The 25,820-nt window shown below is 43.0% G+C and overlaps 1 protein-coding gene across 1 annotated transcript in view; it reads right to left on the bottom strand.

Annotated features, from left to right (window-relative positions):
- The window catches only part of VEPH1 (ventricular zone expressed PH domain containing 1), a 261,145-nt gene that overhangs the window by 164,196 nt on the left and 71,129 nt on the right, over positions 1 to 25,820 (bottom strand). Inside the window, exon 7 of the mRNA XM_075268752.1 lies at positions 3,381 to 3,601. Within this exon, the coding sequence (XP_075124853.1) occupies positions 3,381 to 3,601 (221 nt within the window). The remainder of the gene's footprint in view (positions 1 to 3,380; positions 3,602 to 25,820) is intronic.

Raw genomic sequence — 25,820 nt, 5'->3', positions numbered from 1 at the left:
AATATCTGCATATCTAATCTGGAAGAAAATCAAGTAAAAATATGAAGTAGCAACCAGTATACACAGTCCAGTCATATTAATGTAACCACTGCCTACTTTTGACGTCAACGTTATATAACCAATCACAGAAGGAACGTGTCATCAGCCATCTGGGTGCACTCATCATTGTGGAAGGCACAATGGATCAACACAAGTATGCATCTATCCTTGTGGACCATGTTCACCCCAACATGCGAATTGTTGATGATCTACCAGCAGGACAATGCGACGTGTCATAAAGCTCGCAGTGTACATGCGTGGTTCAAGGAGCACCAGGATGAGATTACCGTACTCCCTTGGCCAGCAAATTCCCTGGACTTGAACCCAATCGAGAATCTGTGGGACCACCTTGATCGAGTTGTTCGCGCCATGGGTGCCCAACCATGTAACCTAGCGCAGCTGGCCATGGCACTGGAGTTGGCATGACTCAACATCCCAGTGAACATCATCACAACATCCCCTCTCTTCCTGCATGTCTCGCAGCGTTCCACTCTGCAAAAGGTGGTTATTCTGGATTTTGACAGGTGCTCACATTAATGTGACTGGACTGTTTATATAACCTCACGGAAAAAAGAAAAAGGCATTGGAGCTGATATATTATGCTTTGTTTGCTAATTTTTGGACATACAAGGCATGAAAAATTTAGCATTTTTTGTGCAAAGATTGCAACTTTTTACAATTTCCTCGAGTTCTCTTAAACATTGTGTCACATTTCACTCAACAGTGCACAAATATACCTAAGAACAGTAAGCACAGGGCCAGTCTTAATAAATCATCTCTATTAATGTCAATTTACATTTGTAAGAAGTACGTGGAAATCCTTGCAGGAGGTAGGGAAAACATATAATGAACTGAGGCAGAAATCTACAAAGTACGGTACAAAGGCAAGGAACAAATTTGCAAGACAACAATCAGCAAAACTAATACAGATAACTATGACCAGACTGTCTAATGATAAGGTTAGTTTCACATCTGCATCAAAGATTCCACCTGGGGTCTCTGGGCAGAAATGATCAAAAATTCCCAAATAAAAAAAAGTCCTGCATCGAGGATTATTTCATCTGGCAAATTGACAGATACCTGAGAGATCCCATTAGAGGCTTGGATCTGTCAGCATCTGTTCGAGTCTATTCCATGTTACTGTTCCTATGACAGACTAGAAAAGTAGAATGAATGTTGTAGATCTGGATCCAGCCTAACAAATATGCAAAATCAGAACTGAATTTACAGATGGCGCAAACTTTAACTTAAATCTGATAACTTGCTGCAGCCTGATAACTCACAAAGAAAGCCACTGAAAAAGGCAAGTTAACATTTGCGTATTTAGTTTATTTATTTAATTTGTTAAGTATCATGTTAAAGTTTGCTTCATTTGTTCGCTATTGATGATCACAGAGAAATACATACATTTTTCAATGGGTCATTTTAATAGGATAAATGTATGACTAAGACTTGATTCACATCTGTTTTGTTGGATTCCATTTGGAGAGTGCACTTGGGGACCCCCCAAATGGAAACCTAATCCACATAAAAAAGTGGATACCGTAGGAAACCCACAAACCCCATAGAGGAGTTCACTCTACTTGGCTGGTCAATCTTTTAATACAATTTTGAAATGGTGGACTAAACGGTGCTGAAGCAATGTATATTTTTGGTTTTCCACAACCCATTATATCTACAATCTTTGCAATGTACTTGTCTATGTAACCAATTATTACAAAAATAGTCTTTCCTCCCTTGTATTTATATTAAATAGCACCAAAGTTATCCTATTCTTTTGATTTTGGTAGTGGGGGACCCTCTTACGGTCCTCTCAGATATACGCTACCATTGAAGAAATAACAATTAGTACCACTGTTTAAAAAGATACAAATTTCCAATATAATTTCTGTATCAATTCATCATGATTTTCTAGATCTCTGCTTGCTTTGATTCATTCTTCTTACTTCCATTGGATAAAAATCAGTCCATGGTCATGTGATGCACACACGGGTGACAGCTCATAACAAGAAAGATGTCTTATTACTTTGCTGTGACTGTAACAAGCCATGCACCTGTATGTCCATCACATGACCATGTACTGTATATTACATGATCTTGGACTGATTTCTATCTGTGGAATTTAATAAAGGATGACCGCAAGAAGAGATCTATAAACTTGTTTTGAATTGATACAGAAAGTATATTGTAAAATTGTACAAGCAATCATTATACATTAAGAACATTTATTTATTAACACAGGAAAACTAAGGCCGAGGACCCATTCTGACTAGCCCCATCCACACATCACAGAGAAAAATCTGCAGTGGAAAATCTGAGATTTCAAAAACTTGTGCATTTTTTAAAATTGCAGCATGACACTTGCATTTTCCATATAGGTATAACAGGGGCAGAAAGTCCGCAGAGGAAAACTCTGCAGAGAAAAATGCTGCAGAAAAAAATGTGATGTGTTTCCGCCACAGTCTTCTACACAGCATTTTTTTTTTTTTTGCTGTGGTTCGCTATGTGGGGCCATAGCCTAATTCTTGTATCCAGAAATTTATGAAGAACTGTCAAAAATTTTTAAAAAGTATTGTTGAAACCCTTTAAATGACTATATAGCCTCATGTGGCGTAAACGGTGCAGTTTGGCCGCAGAGTTTTACAGTCCCTGCAAAGTGGATGGGATTCTAGAAAAACTTATTCACACATTGTAGAAAAATATATGCAGTGGAAAAGCTGTGATTTCAAAAACGCTTGCGTTTTTGTAAATTGGAGCATCTCATTTATACCTATGGAAACGCTGAGGTTTTCCTATACGTATGTTGAAATAAGAAAATTCTGTGGACTTTCTGGGAAATCGCAATGCGTTTCCACTGCAGTTTTCCCACAACACTTTTTCACATAAAGCCCTTTATTTACATTGGGCCTTCGCCTACCCCTTTCACAAATATTAAAAGCTGAAGACATATTCACATGTTGAAATTATTGGACCAAATTTAGAAAACATTCCTTCGCAGTGACAACTGTTTCGAATAACTGGCCAATGCAAATGTATAAATGACCACATGATATATGAGTCAGTGTTTGTCAGGTGATCATAAACATAAGAGATGCTAGATTGTTATGTAACAAGGTGATGTGCCCCTGACAACTTCAGACTGGGTGGGAATAAAAGTTTAGTTCTTCTTCATACAATAGTTAGCATCTGCTACATTTGAATACAGACAATTTCTATCCAGAATAGTCAGAGATAAATGATATAAACACTATAACACTATGTACTAGTGTCAGAAAGAACAATATAAAGAATATCCTCTAGTAATATCTCATCTAAAATATGATACAACAATAAGGTCTTACCTACAAGCTGGTAGAGCTTCATGATTTAAGTATTCACTTAGAATCTTGGCTATTGCAGTCAGGCTGTTGCTCATTCTGTACATGTCTCTGCCTTGAATGCCTAGAATTTCATTAAATATGCTTGTAATGTTCCTAATTTCCATCAGAAGTATGTGATGAAATGAATGTTCCATGTTATTCAACTGATTGACCAAATAGGTCAAACATGTTTTTGCCATTACCTGCAAATGAGAAACAATTTAAGCCACAAACATATAAAACTGCCATCTTATTAGTACATAGAAAATAATGCATTATTTAATTGTTTTTTACACATTTGAAAGTAATTTGAAGTAATCATTTTGTCTATGATTTTATCCGTCTCTCCTATCATCCTGGAGGTGTTTTGGACCAATCTTCTTTTGAGGGCATTCACATGGAGGAAGTTGGTGCTGATTCTGGTGCGATAACTTATGTCAGAAGCCATGTGGAAATAAAGACTCCCATTGACTTCAATGGGTTCCGGTTTCCGCATGGGAAAAAAAGCCTCCCATTGATTTCAATGGCTTCCACACGGAAACCATTGAAGTCTATGGGAGGCTTTATTTCCGCACGGATTCTGACATGAGTTATTGCGCCTGAATCAGTGCCAAGTTCCTCCATGTGAATGCTCCCTTACAACGCTGTTTCAGGTCATTGAGGATAATGGGCATTTGTTTGTGTACAGCTTTCTTAAGGTCCATCCCAGTGGATGCAAAAAAGTTTGAGAATTTTGTAACTGTTCAAACATCTTGATAAAAATTAGTAGAGTTTAGTTGGTTAATACAGACATAAGGTTTCTAGGGAGCCACGCGGTGGCTCAGTGGTTAGCACTGCAGCATTGGAGTCCTGGTGTTCAAGTCCCACCAAGGGCAAAAAACCATCTGCAAGGAGTTTGTATGTTCTCCCTGTGTTTGTATGGATTTCTATCCCATATTCCAAAGACATACTGATAGGGAAAAAATGTACATTGTGAGCTCTATGTGGGGTTCACAATATACATAAAAGGAAGAAAGAAAAAAAAAATAGACATAATGTTTCTAGGCAACAAATCCCAGATATTTGGATCTCTCTGGATCTTTACCAACAGGGCATCTGTATGCGGACAAGACGATGGTCCAAACACTGGCAGCCATCCTGCAGTTTGGGGAAGTTTGTATAGAGATGTGCATACCTTTTTTCTATATGGGGGCATTCACACAGAGTAATGTGGTGCTGATTCTGCCATGATAACTTGCAGCAGAATCATCACTGATATAAAGACTCCCATTGACTTGAATGGGTTCCGTTTAACGCGCGTAACACATTGAAATCAATGGGAGGATTTTTATCAGCGCTGATTCTGCCGTGAGTTATCGTGGCAGAATCAGCGCCACATTACTCCGGGTGAATGCCCCCTATCTATTACAACACCTTGATTCTTTTTTTCAGCCATTCTATTCTAGGTTTGATAGTCATGCCATTGAATAACTCCAATCAGCCAGGTGTTAGCTATTGAATAAATGATCTAATGTTATACTTTAGAATACTGTGGAATACACAAGAGCTCATTGTTGACTCCATGACTGCAAGATGCCCAGATCCTGTGATTGCAAAACAAGCCCAAATCCTCGCCCCTAACCACCGTGCTTGGCAGTTGGCATGAGGTGTTTGTGTTAATATGCTGTTTTTGTTTCTCTGTGCTAAACATCTTCGCATTGGTCTTCTCTGTCTAAAGTACATTTTTCCTTACAAGTAAGATGGAACTTTGCAAAATAATGCCAGGTTACTATGTTCTTATACAAAAGATTAAGCTATTCCTGGAAGTACTGTTCAGTTTTTTTTACTGTCATGAACTTGTACATTTAACATGATAACTGTGGCATGTAGAGAGTTACTGTATATACATTATAGATCTTGGGTTTCTTGCAGTTTCTCTGAGCATTGCAAAGACCAACCTTGGGGTGAATTTCCTGACACATCAATCCTGGGAAGAATGTCAATTGTCTTAAATATTTTCCACTTCTAAGTAATTTTTCTCACTGTAGAATGATGGGCTTGAATACCTTATAAGCCTTTTCAGATGTATGGGCAACGAGTGCATCTTTAAGATCATTGCTGATGTCTTTCCTCCTTAGCACATGCCTAAATGCTCCAAGCCAGCAAAATTCAAAAATTTGGAAGCAGCAAGGGTGGAATTCATTTCTCACACATTGCTTCTGCATTTTAGCCTTATTTTTGCTAAATAAAGAACATTGCCATTGCCATGTGTTGTCATTCATCTGAGGTTGTATATACTATATTTTAAGACATTTTAAGAAAAAAAATTTTTTATTATATTGTTAAATGTAAAAACATGGAATTCAAAGAGGGTGTACTTTGTTTTTCTCAAGACTGTATACATATATGCAGTATATTTTATATAGGAAATAACATCATTAGTAGCAGAATATTTTTTTTCCCAGGCGGCCCTAAACTGGTAGCATATAGATCTATGCGGTTTTCATACAGGTGCTGTGCACACTGTACTACTTACAATTCAATGTTACAAGGATAATAGATCATTGAATAAGCCACTACATATACAGTACAACATATGTGCTCCTGTGGTTTCATTTACTAATGGCATCTCTTACCATAATTTATAGTTCTTAAACAGGTAAAATGGTAATTTCAGCAAACTTTGAATACACTAATAGTACAGGTAATTTCAAGAAATGCATATTTCTCTACTTATCAGACTGTTTTTTACTACTCCCTCCTCTGCTTAAATGACCTCCACTTTGAAAATTCATGCCATGGCTACGATGGACTGCAGGTCTTCTAACTCAGATTAAATATGTCTATAGGAAAAACACTGGCTTAGACTGCCGCTGCAGCCGAATAGGAGCTTTCTATCACACCCAACCCCCTTAAACTGTTTGTGAGTGAGAGAGATTCGTATAAAGCAGATACCCCTCTATTAAGTGCTGAGTATGGCGTAAGGACTTACTGCTACTACTACTACTACTATACTGCTTGTTAATGTGGATGTAAGACTTTTCCTAAATATACTGCTTCAGCAAAACTGCTTTGTTTGTCCACTATCTTACTTTATTCAATTCATTGTTGACACAGCCCTTGACTTATCTTCTCAAAAGTCAAGTGATGTATCTGCCTGCTCTCAGGGGGGAGGGAGGAGGGGCTAAGTGCACGGGAGCGAGCCTGTGTACCTAGTTATTCCTGTGTCTACACCACCTGACCTACCTCCCTGCTCTCAGATAGAGGAGAGGAGCTGCTTGCATTTCTGGACTCGTCTTCTGTTGTCCCATTTATCAGGTTAGCTAATTCAATTGTGTTCATTATGGCAGAGACAGGCAGTATTGTGCATATTGTGTTGTTTGAGGACATCACAGGCCCTTCAGCCATAGGATCACGCTATTCGGTGGGTGGAGTTACACGCTAATTTGGGGGCGAAGCTAAACGGCAGGTTGCATGAAACCCCGCCCACCAAATGATGCAAGAAACCAGGAAGAAAGAAGATTTTACAGCAGTGAAGACTGGTGAGTATACGACGTGGGAATACCCCTTTAAATTACTGATAGGTGTGTTGTCAATGGCTGCTGCGTTGTTTGATTATTTTTCATTGGTATTACAATCCTAGGAATGAGCAAAGTTGCTTTTTGAGAAAAAAAAAATGAAAACCCACAAATCTAAAGAACGGAATTTACCCTCCAAAACAAATATTTAAAAATCCTATGGAAGGAACAGCTGAAAGCTTTAAACAAAAAGACAGTAGGAACAAATATTGCAGTAGGACTTTGTTACGTGCTTAGTTTAGATAACATAACTACTCCTTTCTTTAAACAGTAGATGAGCAGATGATGAGAATACTTTCACATTTCTGACAGTCACATACGGTGTGTGGTTAATACTGCAGCCTTGCAGCACTGGAGTCCTGGGTTCAAATCCTGCCAAGGGCAAAAAACTATCTGCAAGAAGTTTGTATGTTCTCCCCGTGTTTGTGTGGATTTCCATCCCATGTTCTAAAGACATACTGTTAGGGAAAACTGTACATTGTGAGTCCTATGTGAGGCTCACAATCTACATAAAAAAAAGAAAGAATAGGACCATATCTGGGTAACTTAATAGAAAAAGCAAATGTATTTTCGTGGCTCTGAGATTGTAGACCAGTGGTGGTCAACTGGTGGCTCATATAAGTCTCCACTAAGTGCCTTCTGATATGAACCTTGAATTATAACCATATGCACGTGTTACACTATAACCGTGGTGGCGAACCTATGGCATGCATGCATGAGGTGACACTCAGAGCCCTTTCTGTGGGCATCCATTTGTGGAACAGATTATGCTGTCTGGTGGCCACCTTGCAGCAGATTGTACTGTCTGGGGGCTACTGTGGAGCAAATTGTACTGTACTGTACTGTAGAACAAATATATACAGTGTATATATATATATATATATATATATATATATATCACAGTATCTGTTTCATAACACGGTCACTATAAAACAGATCCTGTATAGTCTCTTGACCAAGATTTACATTTTACATGCTGTGAAGCTGAGTTGGATGTAGATAAGTGTTATTTCTATTATGTTGTTGCGGTTGTTATTATTTTACTGTTTTCTCACATCCTCCCTCAGCCTTCCTTCCCTTCCCTCGCTTTCTTTTTGCCCGGCTCCCAGATCCAGTTGAAGCGACCTTGATTTGTCGACGGAAAGAGTCGTACTTACTCATGTGGTGTGCAGTTGTTCTTATTTTTCAACTGTACATTGGTATTGTATATCTGTTTAATATGTATGATGTCACTCCTTCCATGCTATATTTATGGTCTGTTGTAGGAGCATGTTATTATTTTCCCTGCATTCTTTTTCCTTTCCTGTATTTGAAAAAAAATTTTCTCAATAAAAACTAATTTTAAAATAAATAAGTAAAACAGATCCTGTGCGATGTAAATAGTGAACATTAATTGTTCAAAATTATGCAAAATCCAAATTATTACCTTTCAGTACAAAGTTGTTTGTATTATTGAAAGATCTGTAAAGCCCCATTCACACAACCGTATTTTCCGGGTCCATAATTGTCCGTAATTGTGGATCTGCACATTATTAAGGTTAAATTGCTGTGTTGGCACTTTGTGATAAATTAGTGGCTTTTGGGTTGCAGTTGGGCTCTTGGTCTCCAAAAGGTTTGCCATCACTGCACTATAACATTCATATAAATAACATTCAATGAGTACCCAATCTATGGGACAGTATCCATTTGAGTGGTCAAATAGTAGCATGTGAAACTGAAATATTTAGATGATTTTGATATGATTTTGTGTTTCTTCATGTTTAAAGGGGTTCTATCACTGGGAAAAGTCATTTTTATCTAAGCACATGCTTGCATAGGCTTTAGAAAGTCTATTTCACACCTACCTTTTGTATGTAGATGGTCTCAGTGGTCTCTGAATAAGTCCATTTTTATTAATATGCTAATGAGCTTCCAGCCAGCACAGGAAGTTCCCAGCAGCCTCCTCTCTCCTATTATCTTCTATGTGTGTTAAGCAAACAGGAAGCTGAGTCATCAGCAGCAGCAGCAGTCTCCCATAGAAAACAATAGGAGAGATGTGCACGATCTATCGTGCACCAGTCTAATTGGCATATGAATAAAAACGGACTTATTCAGAAACCACTGAGGCAATCTACATACTAAAGGTAGGTGTGAAATAGACTTTCTAAAGGCTATGCAAAGGTGTGATTAGTTAAAAATGACTTTTCCTAGTGATAGATCCCCTTTAATATTAAACACAGCTGTAAAACCATGCACAGTCAATACAGAGTTGAGAGTATAGGGACAGTACAACATGGAAGAGCCTATAGGGCTGGCCCAAGCACAGCAGCCACTTTAAACAGTTGATTGTGTAAGTGCTGAGAGTCAGACCCTGGCTGGTCTGATAGTAGTGACCTATCCTAAGTAATGACCTATCCTAAGGATGGTGAACCCAGAAAACTCCTTTCATATTTTTTTACTACAAAGTGGTACTTGACCATCACTCATAGTTAAATGTGGCTCATAAAGTAGACCTCTGTCAAAATTTCTTCCTAGCCTGCAAAATTACCTCCTGGGAACAGAATTCCTGAACTAATTTCCTTGCTTATAAATGTGGTTGTGATTTTTCATATTCTATAGATGCCATACATGGAGCTCATGGAGCTTCTATAGGGGTTCTAAAGAGACTTAGACCAAGTCCTGTTTGACTCCATTCTCTTTACCTAATTAGTGGTGATAACCTGGGCATAAGTCTCCTGAAACAAAGATGGGAAACAAGGTATCATATGATCTCCACACTCATGATAGGGTCATAAAAATGAAGGAGGAGGAAGTGCACAATAAAAAAAAATATTTTCCTATCTGGCCCCTCTCTGTGGTTCTTAAAAATGTACTATACAGTTGTGGGGAAGCTAGATCATAGCAGCAATGGTGTGGATCCAACCAGTCAGAGACAGGGACACAATGTCTGGTGCAAACCGTGCTCGTCTGAGCAAGAACTTAAACAGTATGAAGCTAACTATACGTGTGGCTTACTACCAGCCACACTAACAAATAAAAAAGCACTGTACGGTCTCACCAGACTTTCAGTATCTCAGAACAGACCCAGCCACTTCCTCTCAATCCCAAGATCTACCCTGAAGTGTGGGCTCTGCAGCCTTTTATGTCCCAATAATGAACTTAGGACCCACACCTGGGCTGAGGCCTACTCAAGACCTGCACCCAACCACACAAAGGTCAGAAACCTGGGGCTGATATATCAGGACTCCAGCACTCTGCCTGTCACCTTCTCATACTGTACATACTTAAAGTATAGAAAATCTAACTATATAATATATAGCATTTAGATATATGGAGCCTTTACTTACTAAGCAATATTTATACTGCTTTTGCAAGATGCTGCAATGTGAATGAGTGAAAAGGTTATGCAATAGCTGGATGTCTATGAAAAGAAACATCCCACAGTTTTACTTCCTTTATCAGCACAGAACAAGTCACAGGCTTCAATGAGCTTATTCATTGCCTTATCACAGCCATTTGGTCCTGGCCCAGATACTTCACACTAGCATGTAGTCACATAACCTCTGCTCTTGGACACTGACCAGTGCTCATGCTTGCTATGGCAGTGAATCAATAACCTCTGTATTCATGTGTCTAGATAACAGAGCCAGACCAAATGTAACTGTACTTCTATAGGGTGGCATGGATAAATTTAATCCTGCTCTTTTTAGAAAGATAATGTAATCGTGTTAATTTTTTGCCAAATTCTACCACCAAGTCTTCGTTGGAGTTAAAGCTCTGAATACAATATTACAATGTAAAGTGACAAGATGTAGGTCTTTAGCCTAGGCTTTAGTCATAGTCCTGATAGTGGCCAGTCTTGGTCATTCTGGCATTCAATAACATACTGGCCACATTTTTTATGCTAAGTGCAAAATTTTTGTGATGTGGTTTTCCTCCAAAAAGTGAAGCGAATGGGAAGTGTTCGGGAGCCGTCCACAGCGCTCGCGTGTACAGCTGTGAATGAGTATTTTTACAAGCCCGGCGTAACTCCGTGTGCATTCAGCCTTAGACAGTTTTCTAATTCTACCCAGTGGAGCATATTCATTATTTACGTTACACCAGATATCTGGCGTCATAACCTTGGGTTTGCAACTTTTTACACGTTAGTTATAATGCTAATTGTCACATAATTGTGACTTAGGCTAAGGCCCCACACGACGACCCACAGCTAAAAAGCGCGGTTCTTCCTGCAGCGCTTTAAACAGAAAGTTTACAGAGTTTTCCTATGCAGACTTTCTGCTTCAATTATATCTATGAGGAACCTGCCGGCGTTTCCATAGATATAATTGACATGCTGGAAATTGTGAAATGCCCACAACTCGGTTTTTACCACAAAGTGGGCTTGAGATTCACAAGAATCTCATCCACTTTGCACTTACTGTAAAAGGGAGCTTTCACATGGAGTATACGCTCAGCTCATTCTGAATGAAAAAGTCGTTCAGAATGAGCGCGTAAAAACCAGCTCCCATTGACTTGAATGGGTGCCGGCATACGAGCGCTACCCATTGAAATCAATGGAAGGCAATAGGGAAAAACGCCTAGCGTTCTAGGGTTAATAGCTCTTTATTAGAGCATTGCTATGCCAATGATATCAGAGGTTCAGGTGTCTCCTGTTCTATATCTTCACGAGCAGTAAGGCAGCAATCTGTTATTCACCTTATTACAGCACATTAATAGGATATAAGTATATACATGATGAAACTCAGTTGGTGGTGCCACCACCGAACAACTAATTACAGATGGTATAATTAGCACGTAACGAATGTTTTTCCAAAGTCAAACCAGATGGCTAAAGAGTGAAAATGTACCTGCCATCTACTGACAAAATGTGTGTGTGTGTGTATATATATATATATATATATATATATATATATATATATATGAACTAGAAAACCATAGCATTGTATTGTATTGAAGGTTTACAGAGCAGTGATTTTAAAATGTTGCCAGGATCAATGGTAAGCCATTGTGAATAGACACATATAGCACAGCACATTTTGTTTAACATTAACGCAATTAGATACCAAACCCTTTACAGTATTGTTGTAGCCGCCTTGGAAGGAAATGGGCATGGTCATATTTCAAAAACATGGCCTGGTTTGATGTAATCCAGTTTAAGTTTGACATTTCTGGGAGGTCTAAGGTAAGAGAAAAACCACATAAGTCATTGCACCTATCAAGCTTAATGTCAACACTGCTGGCTGTTGTAATTGTGATGGGGTGAGGTATACTTATATGTCACATGGGCCTCTTGAATGACACATGACATCAGAAGTGCCTATGATGTAAACCCCTTCATTGCTGCTGTTTATACATCTGTGCTTATGTATTTTGAGCAGGGCAATGTCCATTATCACATAGTTAGAAATAGTAGGAGAAAATGTATTTTTTTTCAAATTCAGATTCAACAAGAATGTTCATCATAATGCTAATTTTTGGCTCAAAAATCTGACCAGATTTGACCAAGTAAAAACTCCTTAGAAGTATGTTTGAAAATGTATTGTTGTGTAATCTCCTGATCTAATTGTAAATTCTGTGTAACCTAACTGAACATTTAAGGGGTTATAATACCAAAAAATGATGACAAGTACTTTAGAATAGGTTATTAATTTGCAATCAGTGGGGTCCATTACCCGACCTTCCAACTATTACCTGTTATCTGCACAGTGTATGTAGCTGTAGCTGCCTGAGCCCCCTAGAGGGCAATAGTCAGGTCACTGATGTTGGAGCAGATGGTGCGAAAAGATGGCAACAGCAGTTGGAGCAAGTGGCAAAGAAGCGGCAAGGGAGATGACCAAGAAACCTCCCTAAGGCTGGAGCCCCACGTGGCATTAACTTGGCGTTTTACAGTGACATCCTCACTTTGCGTTAAAATACGTACTGCGGACACCTGGTGACTTCCAAAACCCTTGCAGTTTGGAAAATGCAACATGTCAAGTATACTTACGGAAATGCTTGCAGTTTTCTTATAGGTATAATTGAAGGAATACTCTGAACGTTCTGTCAAAAGCACTGCGGAGAGAACCGAGATGCATTGCCAGCACAGTTTTTCCCACAGTGCTTTTTCGTTGTGGGACGCCATGTGGGGCCTTAGCCTAAAAGCCATCTGAGGCAGGCTGGTCTGGAGAGGAAGAATTGCAGAAGGCATACAAGCCTGAAGAAAGCAGCACGTATTTTGAGTTTTGCATTCATCACATTCAGTTCTCAAATCATTGAATTTTTAGATATTAAAAGTAAGGTACACAGTAAAGCATAACCATTTGTTTGTGTCTACATCCTGTGTCTGTGTCCATCAGTTGCTACACATTACAGAGCCACAAGAAGATGGCTCTCTACACTTTCTTTTCTAGATATCCCCAGAGTTAAACCTCTAGAAATCTGGTGTATTTCATGGCTGTAGGTATAGAAACAATTAAGTTCTGCAAGAAACAGAGTAAGGCCTGGTTCACATCTGCATTCAGTATTACATATCGGGGATTCCGCTTGGGGACCCCCAGAACGGAATACCAAACACATTGACAAGCGGTGAGCTATGAAAGCACATGGACCCCATAGACTATAATGGGGTCCGTGTCTATTCCGCACGGTATAATTCATGAACTACTTTCCTCTCCGCATGACTCATGTGGACACCATGTGGAAAACATTATACCTATCGAGTTCGTGTGCTTTCATTGCTGACCGCTTGTCAGTATTCCATTCAGGGGGTTCCGAAGCGGATTCCACGAACGGAATATCGAACACAGATGTGAACCAGGCCTAACTATACTCATACACATTAGACTGTAAGTCAGATCCTATTGAAGTCAACATGTTTCTGTTAATTGTATGATATCCACACATATTATGACACTGCTATAGGTAACTCTACCAATCTTGATCTGGCGCAGAGTATATAGGCTCTTATTTTCAAATAGCTCTTCACACAATTATGACTTTTATCAATTTGCATATTACATATTATATACATAAGGCTATATGTTACTCATGAACCAACTATATAGAACATTTTCCAGAAGATTTAGCACAGATACAGTACATTTGTAATGAAAAATCTGAGACCTGATTCCAATTGGGTTTTAGTTGCTTAGATTCAGTCAAGGACACATCAAAGATACACAAACCATAAATCAGAAGTGTAAACCTAGTAGCCTGTATAATATACCAGTAAACATAAGTGTCACTTTCTTACGTACAAATTAACATTGCTGTGCGAGTCGGCTAACAAAGTGCTCAGTGCCCTGAGTCCTAGATCAGGAAGTTCTTAAATATCAACTCATCACTTGAGAACAGGAGTCTGATACAGACCACATTTAGCACAGGTCAATACTTCCGCTTCTCCTGCTGCCAAAACCTCGTGTTTACAGTATTCCTAACTAGGAGAAAGCAGCTGAATAAACAGCAGATACACTATGTGTCAATGGCCATACTGATACTCTATTGTGCTGATGGGAATGTCATCACGATTATTAGTGTCCCTCTCAACGCCTTCACTAATAAAGGTGACAGCTAGAATGTCAATGTGCAGCCCTTGATATTCTAGTGAGCTGACTGCACTCAGCCAGTACAGAGTATATTGTTACCTCCTGGACCGAATACAAAGTCATTACTTTGAGAGATGACAAACTGTAAGTTTTATATTCCAAGTCAGGTTAGATCTCAGTGATGCTTAGTATAATGCTGCACTACTCTATAAAGCTTATAACATTTAAAGTAATAAGTAGAGATGAGCGAACAGTGTTCTATCGAACTCATGTTCGATCGGATATTAGGCTGTTCGGCATGTTCGAATCGAATCGAACACCGCGTGGTAAAGTGCGCCATTACTCAATTCCCCTCCCACCTTCCCTGGCGCCTTTTTTGCTCCAATAACAGCGCAGGGTAGGTGGGACAGGAACTACGACACCGGTGACGTTGAGAAAAGTAGGCAAAACCCATTGGCTGCCGAAAACATGTGACCTCTAATTTAAAAGAACAGCGCCGCCCAGGTTCGCGTCATTCTGAGCTTGCAATTCACAGAGGACGGAGGTTTCCGTCCAGCTAGCTAGGGCTTAGATTCTGGGTAGGCAGGGACAGGCTAGGATAGGAAGGAGAAGACAACCACAACAGCTCTTGTAAGAGCTAAATTCCAGGGAGAAGCTTGTCAGTGTAACGTGGCACTGACGGGCTCAATCGCCGCAACCCAGCTTTCCCAGGATCCTGAATGGAATACACTGTCAGTGTATTCCCGTATACCCGATATATACCCCGATACCCGTTCCAACGGTGTTCCCCCCCACCTTCACCCCAGAAATACCCTGCAAGTCCCCTAGCAATAGAATTGGGGCTATATACACCCACAATTTTTACTACTGGTATACAGTGCCATTGTCTGACTGGGAATTCAAAGAATATATTGGGGTTATAAATACCCTCATTTCTTGCTACTGCCATATAGTGCCAGTTTCTGACTGGGAATTCAAAGAATATATTGGGGTTACGTGCACCCACAATTTTTACTACTGGTATACAGTGCCATTGTCTGACTGGGAATTCAAAGAATATATTGGGAATACAAATACCCTCATTTCTTGCTACTGCCATATAGTGCCAGTTTCTGACTGGTAATTCAAAGAATATATTGTGGTTACGTGCACCCACAATTTTTACTACTGGTATACAGTGCCATTGTCTGACTGGGAATTCAAAGAATATATTGGGAATACAAATACCCTCATTTCTTGCTACTGCCATATAGTGCCAGTGTCTGACTGGGAATTCAAAGAATATATTGGGGTTACGTGCACCCACAATTTTTACTACTGGTATACAGTGCCATTGTCTGACTGGGAATTCAAAGAATATATTGGGAATACAAATACCCTCATTTCTTGCTACTGCCATATAGTGCCAGTGTCTGACTGGGAATTCAAAGAATATATTGGGGTTACGTGCACCCAAAATTTTTACTACTGGTATACAGTGCCATTGTCTGACTGGGAATTCAAAGAATATTTTGGGGTTATAAATACCCTCATTTCTTGCTACTGCCATATAGTGCCAGTTTCTGACTGGTAATTCAAAGAATATATTGTGGTTACGTGCACCCACAATTTTTACTACTGGTATACAGTGCCATTGTCTGACTGGGAATTCAAAGAATATATTGGGAATACAAATACCCTCATTTCTTGCTACTGCCATATAGTGCCAGTTTCTGACTGGTAATTCAAAGAATATATTGTGGTTACGTGCACCCACAATTTTTACTACTGGTATACAGTGCCATTGTCTGACTGGGAATTCAAAGAATATATTGGGAATACAAATACCCTCATTTCTTGCTACTGCCATATAGTGCCAGTGTCTGACTGGGAATTCAAAGAATATATTGGGGTTACGTGCACCCACAATTTTTACTACTGGTATACAGTGCCATTGTCTGACTGGGAATTCAAAGAATATATTGGGAATACAAATACCCTCATTTCTTGCTACTGCCATATAGTGCCAGTTTCTGACTGGTAATTCAAAGAATATATTGGGGTTACGTGCACCCACAATTTTTACTACTGGTATACAGTGCCATTGTCTGACTGGGAATTCAAAGAATATATTGGGAATACAAATACCCTCATTTCTTGCTACTGCCATATAGTGCCAGTGTCTGACTGGGAATTCAAAGAATATATTGGGGTTACGTGCACCCACAATTTTTACTACTGGTATACAGTGCCATTGTCTGACTGGGAATTCAAATAATATATTGGGAATACAAATACCCTCATTTCTTGCTACTGCCATATAGTGCCAGTTTCTGACTGGTAATTCAAAGAATATATTGGGGTTACGTGCACCCACAATTTTTACTACTGGTATACAGTGCCATTGTCTGACTGGGAATTCAAAGAATATATTGGGAATACAAATACCCTCATTTCTTGCTACTGCCATATAGTGCCAGTGTCTGACTGGGAATTCAAAGAATATATTGGGGTTACGTGCACCCACAATTTTTACTACTGGTATACAGTGCCATTGTCTGACTGGGAATTCAAAGAATATATTGGGAATACAAATACCCTCATTTCTTGCTACTGCCATATAGTGCCAGTGTCTGACTGGGAATTCAAAGAATATATTGGGGTTACGTGCACCCACAATTTTTACTACTGGTATACAGTGCCAATTTCTAACTAGGAATTCAAAATGCGCAAGGCTCCCGGAAAGGGACGTGGACGAGGCCGTGGGCGAGGTCGGGGGAATGGTTCTGGGGAGCAAGGTAGCAGTGAAGCCACAGGGCGTCCCGTGCCTACTCCTGTGGGGCAGCAAGCATTGCGCCACTCCACAGTGCCAGGGTTGCTTGCCACATTAACTAAACTGCAGGGTACAAACCTTAGTAGGCCCGAGAACCAGGAACAGGTCTTGCAATGGCTGTCAGAGAACGCTTACAGCACATTGTCCAGCAGCCAGTCAGACTCTGCCTCCTCTCCTCCTATTACCCAACAGTCTTGTCGTCCTTCCTCCCAAAATTCCGAAGCTTTACAGAACAATAACCCAAACTGTCCCTGCTCCCCAGAGCTGTTCTCCGCTCCTTTCATTGTCCCTCAACCTGCCTCTCCACGTCACGATTCCACGAACCTAACAGAGGAGCATCTGTGTCCAGATGCTCAAACACTAGAGTCTCCTCCATCTCCGTTCGATTTGGTGGTGGATGACCAGCAACCCACCCTCATCGACGATGATGTGACGCAGTTGCCGTCAGGGCATCCAGTTGAACGGCGCATTGTGCGGGAGGAGGAGATGAGACAGGAGTTGGAAGAGGAAGTGGTGGATGATGAGGACACTGACCCGACCTGGACAGGGGGGATGTCAAGCGGGGAAAGTAGTGTGGATGTTGAGGCAGGTGCAGCACCAAAAAGGGTAGCTAGAGGCAGAGGCAGAGGTCAGCAGCTTAGGCGAAGCCAGGCCACACCCGGAATCTCCCAAGATGTTCCAGTTCGTACCCAGCCCCGAAAAACTCCCACCTCGAGGGCACGTTTCTCGAAGGTGTGGAGTTTTTTCAAGGAATGCGCCGAGGACAGATATAGTGTTGTCTGCACAATTTGCCTCTCGAAATTGATTAGGGGCTCTGAGAAGAGCAACCTGTCCACCACTTCAATGCGCCGTCATTTGGAATCCAAGCACTGGAATCAGTGGCAGGCAGCAACGGCAGGACAAAGGCCGCCTGCCGTTCACGCCACTGCCACTGCCTCTGCCACTGCCTCTGCCTCTGCCACTGCCACTGCTGACTGTGCTGGCGATGCACTCCAGAGGACGAGCCAGGACACCACTTCATCTGCCTCCGCCACTTTGTTGACTTCTACCTCATCCTCCCCTGGTCCTGTCTTATCTCCTTCTCCTGCACCATCAAAGGCACCATCAGGCGTTTCTTTACAACAACCCACCATCTCTCAGACATTGGAGCGGCGGCAGAAATACACTGCTAACCACCCACACGCGCAAGCCTTGAACGCCAACATCGCTAAACTGCTGGCCCAGGAGATGTTGGCGTTCCGGCTTGTTGAAATTCCCGTCTTCCTGGACCTGATGGCAACTGCGGCACCTCGCTATGCCGTCCCTAGCCGTCACTACTTCTCCCGGTGTGCCGTCCCCGCCTTGCACCAGCACGTGTCACTCAACATCAGGCGGGCCCTTAGTTCCGCGCTTTGCACAAAGGTCCACTTGACCACCGACGCGTGGACAAGTGCATGCGGACAGGGACGCTACATTTCACTGACGGCACACTGGGTGAATGTAGTTGAGGCTGGGACTGCTTCCCAAACTGGCCCGGTGTACCTCGTCTCCCCGCCTAACATTCCTGGCAGGGACACGAGAAGAACACCCCCCTCCTCCTCCTCCTCTACCACCTCCTCCTCCGCCACCGCCTCCTCCTCCGCCACCGCCTCCTCCTCCGCTGTTAGATTGACCCCAGCTACGAGTTGGAAACGTTGCAGCACTGGCGTTGGTAGACGTCAGCAGGCTGTGCTGAAGCTGATCAGCTTGGGGGACAGACAGCACACTGCCTCCGAGGTGAGGGATGCCCTCCTCGATGAGACGGCAATATGGTTTGAGCCGCTGCACCTGGGCCCAGGCATGGTCGTTTGTGATAACGGCCGGAACCTGGTAGCAGCTCTGGAGCTTGCCGGACTCCAACATGTTCCATGCCTGGCCCACGTCTTCAACCTAGTGGTGCAACGTTTCCTAAAGAGCTACCCCAATGTTCCAGAGCTACTGGTGAAAGTGCGGCGCATGTGCGCCCACTTTCGCAAGTCGACAGTAGCCGCTGCTAGCTTAAAATCTCTCCAGCAACGCCTGCATGTGCCACAACACCGGCTTTTGTGCGACGTCCCCACACGCTGGAACTCAACGTTTCAGATGTTGAATAGAGTGGTTGAGCAGCAGAGACCTTTGATGGAATACCAGCTACAAAACCCTAGGGTGCCACAAAGTCAGCTGCCTCAGTTTCACATCCATGAGTGGCCATGGATGAGAGACCTTTGTGACATCCTACGGGTCTTTGAGGAGTCCACAAGGAGGGTGAGCTCTGAGGATGCGATGGTGAGCCTTACAATCCCGCTCTTGTGTGTTCTGAGAGAATCCCTGATTGACATCAGGGATAACTCAGATCACACAGAGGAGTTAGGGATAGCATCCGATCCGTCACAGCTGGAGAGTAGGTCCACACATCTGTCCGCTTCACTGCGTTTAATGGAGGAGGAGGAGGAGGAGGAGGAAGAAGAGTTGTCCGATGATGTGATGGTGATACAGGAGGCTTCCGGGCAACTTCGAATCGTCCCATTGTTGCAGCGCGGATGGGTAGACATGGAGGATGAGGAGGAAATGGAGATTGAACTTTCCGGTGGGGCCAGAGGAGTCATGCCAACTAACACTGTGGCAGACATGGCTGAGTTCATGTTGGGGTGCTTTACAACCGACAAGCGTATTGTCAAAATCATGGAGGACAACCAGTACTGGATCTTTGCTATCCTTGACCCCCGGTATAAAAACAACATCTTGTCTTTTATTCCGGTAGAGGGGAGGGCCAATCGCATCAATGCTTGCCACAGGCAATTGGTGCAGAATATGATGGAGATGTTTCCAGCATGTGACGTTGGCGGCAGGGAGGGCAGTTCCTCCAGTAGGCAACCAAGTTCTCACCGGTCCACACAAACGAGGGGCACACTGTCTAAGGTCTGGGACACCTTGATGGCACCCCCTCGCCAAAGTGCCGCCACGGAGGGTCCTAGTGTCACCAGGCGTGAGAAGTATAGGCGCATGTTGCGGAATACCTTTCCGACCACAGCCCTGTCCTCTCCGACCCCTCTGCGCCCTACACGTATTGGGTGTCGAAGTTGGACCTGTGGCTTGAACTTGCCCTATATGCCTTGGAGGTGCTGTCCTGTCCTGCCGCCAGCGTCCTATCTGAGAGGGTGTTCAGTGCAGCCGGTGGCATCATCACTGACAAGCGCACCCGTCTGTCAGCTGAGAGTGCCGACCGGCTCACTTTGATAAAAATGAACCACCACTGGGTAGAGCCGTCATTTTTGTGCCCACCTGTGTAAAGCACCCCAACATGAAACTCCATGTCTGTACTCAACCTCTCCAATTCCTCCGCATCCTCATACTCATCCACCATAAGCGTTGCACAATTCTGCTAATACTAGGCTCCCTCCACCCTGATTTCCCCCAACTCTGCTGGTTAGAGGCTCCCTCCACCCTGATTTCCACCAACTCTGCTGGTTAGAGGCTCCCTCCACCCTGCTTTCCCACAACTCTGCTGGTTAGAGGCTCCCTCCACCATGAATTTGCCCAAACTGGGCTGGTTAGAGGCTCCCTCCACCATGAATTGGTCCAAACTGGGGTTTTTAGAGGCTCCCTCCACCATGAATTTGCCAAAACTGGGCTGTTTAGAGGCTCCCTCCACCATGAATTGGTCCAAACTGGGGTTTTTAGAGGCTCCCTCCACCATGAATTGGTCCAAACTTGGCTGTTTAGAGGCTCCCTCCACCATTAATTGGTCCAAACTGGGCTGGTTAGAGGCTCCCTCCACCATGAATTGGTCCAAACTGGGTTTTTTAGAGGCTCCCTCCACCATGAATTGGTCCAAACTGGGGTTTTTAGAGGCTCCCTCCACCATGAATTGGTCCAAACTGGGCTGTTTAGCGGCTCCCTCCACCATGAATTTGCCCAAACTGGGCTGTTTAGAGGCTCCCTCCACCATGAATTTGCCCAAACTGGGCTGGTTAGAGGCTCCCTCCACCATGAATTGGTCCAAACTGGGGTTTTTAGAGGCTCCCTCCACCATGAATTGGTCCAAACTGGGGTTTTTAGAGGCTCCCTCCACCATGAATTGGTCCAAACTGGGGTTTTTAGAGGCTCCCTCCACCATGAATTGGTCCAAACTGGGGTTTTTAGAGGCTCCCTCCACCATGAATTGGTCCAAACTTGGCTGTTTAGAGGCTCCCTCCACCATTAATTGGTCCAAACTGGGCTGGTTAGAGGCTCCCTCCACCATGAATTGGTCCAAACTGGGTTTTTTAGAGGCTCCCTCCACCATGAATTGGTCCAAACTGGGGTTTTTAGAGGCTCCCTCCACCATGAATTGGTCCAAACTGGGCTGTTTAGCGGCTCCCTCCACCATTAATTGGTCCAAACTGGGCTGGTTAGAGGCTCCCTCCACCATGAATTGGTCCAAACTGGGGTTTTTAGAGGCTCCCTCCAACATGAATTGGTCCAAACTGGGGTTTTTAGAGGCTCCCTCCACCATGAATTGGTCCAAACTTGGCTGTTTAGAGGCTCCCTCCACCATTAATTGGTCCAAACTGGGCTGGTTAGAGGCTCCCTCCACCATGAATTGGTCCAAACTGGGTTTTTTAGAGGCTCCCTCCACCATGAATTGGTCCAAACTGGGGTTTTTAGAGGCTCCCTCCACCATGAATTGGTCCAAACTGGGCTGTTTAGCGGCTCCCTCCACCATTAATTTGTCCAAACTGGGCTGGTTAGAGGCTCCCTCCACCATGAATTTGCCCAAACTGGGCTGTTTAGAGGCTCCCTCCACCATGAATTTGCCCAAACTGGGCTGGTTAGAGGCTCCCTCCACCATGAATTGGTCCAAACTGGGGTTTTTAGAGGCTCCCTCCACCATGAATTGGTCCAAACTGGGGTTTTTAGAGGCTCCCTCCACCATGAATTGGTCCAAACTGGGGTTTTTAGAGGCTCCCTCCACCATGAATTGGTCCAAACTGGGGTTTTTAGAGGCTCCCTCCACCATGAATTGGTCCAAACTTGGCTGTTTAGAGGCTCCCTCCACCATTAATTGGTCCAAACTGGGCTGGTTAGAGGCTCCCTCCACCATGAATTGGTCTAAACTGGGTTTTTTAGAGGCTCCCTCCACCATGAATTGGTCCAAACTGGGGTTTTTAGAGGCTCCCTCCACCATGAATTGGTCCAAACTGGGCTGTTTAGCGGCTCCCTCCACCATTAATTGGTCCAAACTGGGCTGGTTAGAGGCTCCCTCCACCATGAATTGGTCCAAACTGGGGTTTTTAGAGGCTCCCTCCAACATGAATTGGTCCAAACTGGGGTTTTTAGAGGCTCCCTCCACCATGAATTGGTCCAAACTTGGCTGTTTAGAGGCTCCCTCCACCATTAATTGGTCCAAACTGGGCTGGTTAGAGGCTCCCTCCACCATGAATTGGTCCAAACTGGGTTTTTTAGAGGCTCCCTCCACCATGAATTGGTCCAAACTGGGGTTTTTAGAGGCTCCCTCCACCATGAATTGGTCCAAACTGGGCTGTTTAGCGGCTCCCTCCACCATTAATTGGTCCAAACTGGGCTGGTTAGAGGCTCCTTCCACCATGAATTTGCCCAAACTGGGCTGTTTAGAGGCTCCCTCCACCATGAATTTGCCCAAACTGGGCTGGTTAGAGGCTCCCTCCACCATGAATTGGTCCAAACTGGGGTTTTTAGAGGCTCCCTCCACCATTAATTGGTCCAAACTGGGCTGGTTAGAGGCTCCCTCCACCATGAATTGGTCCAAACTGGGTTTTTTAGAGGCTCCCTCCACCATGAATTTGCCCAAACTGGGCTGTTTAGAGGCTCCCTCCACCATGAATTGGTCCAAACTGGGCTGGTTAGAGGCTCCCTCCACCATGAATTTCCCAAAACTTGGCTGTTTAGAGGCTCCCTCCACCATTAATTGGTCCAAACTGGGCTGGTTAGAGGCTCCCTCCACCATGAATTTGCCCAAACTGGGCTGTTTAGAGGCTCCCTCCACCATGAATTGGTCCAAACTGGGTTTTTTAGAGGCTCCCTCCACCATGAATTGGTCCAAACTGGGCTGTTTAGAGGCTCCCTCCACCATGAATTTGCCCAAACTGGGCTGGTTAGAGGCTCCCTCCACCATGAATTGGTCCAAACTGGGCTGGTTAGAGGCTCCCTCCACCATGAATTTGCCCAAACTGGGCTGTTTAGAGGCTCCCTCCACCATGAATTGGTCCAAACTGGGTTTTTTAGAGGCTCCCTCCACCATGAATTGGTCCAAACTGGGCTGTTTAGAGGCTCCCTCCACCATGAATTTGCCCAAACTGGGCTGGTTAGAGGCTCCCTCCACCATGAATTGGTCCAAACTGGGCTGGTTAGAGGCTCCCTCCACCATGAATTTGCCCAAACTGGGCTGTTTAGAGGCTCCCTCCACCATGAATTGGTCCAAACTGGGTTTTTTAGAGGCTCCCTCCACCATGAATTTGCCCAAACTGGGCTGTTTAGAGGCTCCCTCCACCATGAATTTGCCCAAACTGGGCTGTTTAGAGGCTCCCTCCACCATGAATTTGCCCAAACTGGGCTGGTTAGAGGCTCCCTCCACCATGAATTGGTCCAAACTGGGTTTTTTAGAGGCTCCCTCCACCATGAATTTGCCCAAACTGGGCTGGTTAGAGGCTCCCTCCACCATGAATTGGTCCAAACTGGGTTTTTTAGAGGCTCCCTCCACCATGAATTTGCCCAAACTGGGCTGTTTAGAGGCTCCCTCCACCATGAATTTGCCCAAACTGGGCTGTTTAGAGGCTCCCTCCACCATGAATTGGTCCAAACTGGGCTGTTTAGAGGCTCCCTCCACCATGAATTTGCCCAAACTGGGTTTTTTAGAGGCTCCCTCCACCATGAATTTGCCCAAACTCTGCTGGTTAGAGGCTCAATCCACCCTGATTTTCAAAACAAATGTTGGTGCCAACCTCAACTTACTACAAGGGCCAAATTCACTGCTGGTGACAAGCTCTCCTCACTGCAAGTGCCAAATACACATGTTTCAAGGTGTTTTCCTACTGTCAGAGAGGTGGTATTGAGTGTGTAAAGTGTGTAGTTGTTAGGCTGTGATGTTGGGGTAATAGAGGGTCTTTGGTGTGTTAGATGCCCCCAGACATGCTTCCCCTGCTGTCCCAGTGTCATTCCAGAGGTGTTGGCATCATTTCCTGGGGTGTCATAGTGGACTTGGTGACCCTCCAGACACGGATTTGGGTTTCCCCCTTAACGAGTATCTGTTCCCCATAGACTATAATGGGGTTCGAAACCCGTTCGAACACACGAACATTGAGCGGCTGTTCGAATCGAATTTCGAACCTCGAACATTTTAGTGTTCGCTCATCTCTAGTAATAAGCATTAAAGGGGTTGGCCACTTTCAGACCAATATTGACAAACAAATGTACAATAAAAAGATATACAATTTTCCAATATACTTTCTGTATCAATTCCTCACGGTTTTCTAGATCTCGGCTTGCTGTCATTCATTCTGTTACTTCTAGAGGATAAAACTCTGACCATGGTCATGTGATTTACGGTCCATGGTCATGTGATGAGCACACAGGTGCACAGCTGATTACCAGGCAGATGTCTGATTATTGTGCTGTGACTATAATGAGCGGCACCTGTGTGCTCATCACATGACCATGGACCGTAAATCACATGACCATGGTCAGAGTTTTATCCTCTAGAAGTAACAGAATGAATGACAGCAAGCCGAAATCTAGAAAACTGTAAGGAATTGATACAGAAAGTATATTGGAAAATTGTTTATCTTTTTATTGTAAAAACAATAACATTTGTTTCTCAGTATTGGTCTGAAAGTGGACAACCCCTTTAAGGCCCAATAACCCGTCTGCAAGCAGGATATACTAGGTCTTAAAACTAAAACTGCCCATAGCTTAACGCAGCCATAAAAAAAAATGCTGCAAAAAATACTGCTTTTATTTTTTTCTGCAGTGTTTTTCATTGTGAGTTTTTCTCTGCAGACTTTCTGACCCTATTATACCTATAAGGAAATCCCCAGTATTTCCGCAGGTATAATTGACATGTTGCAATTTTCAATAGCAAAATCCTTACATATTCCTTTCAGTTTTGATAGCATTGAGACAAAATAAAAACAATGCGTGATTTTTCTGTACTTTTTACATTTAGTGTTCTTTTTAACACTTGAAAGCTGACATAGGTTGTGCCACTATACAATTAAATTTACATTCACAAATTTATTTTTAATTTACATCAATTCAGTAGTATAAAGTTAATATTCCACATTTCAAGAACACGTCTTATAAAAACCAAAAGAGTTGATGTTTGTTATTTCTTCCTTATAGGAAGGGGAGTGCTGAAAAGACGGACTCTTACTTTCCTTTCTAAGCATAATAAACTATAATCAAGTTGCAAAGTAAAAATTATTCAAGTGTTTAGAAAATATTGCAGTCAATGTAATCAAATTAGGGAACAATTTGTGGTAATTGCATTGGGTTCCCGATTACAATATAATCACATTCAGTCTCTCAATGTAATTAG

The sequence above is a fragment of the Leptodactylus fuscus genome, chromosome 3 (genome assembly GCF_031893055.1).
Source record: "Leptodactylus fuscus isolate aLepFus1 chromosome 3, aLepFus1.hap2, whole genome shotgun sequence".
Lineage (NCBI taxonomy): Eukaryota > Metazoa > Chordata > Amphibia > Anura > Leptodactylidae > Leptodactylus > Leptodactylus fuscus.
Note: the sequence above shows the minus strand (reverse complement) of the source record. Positions and strands in the feature narration are given on the sequence as shown.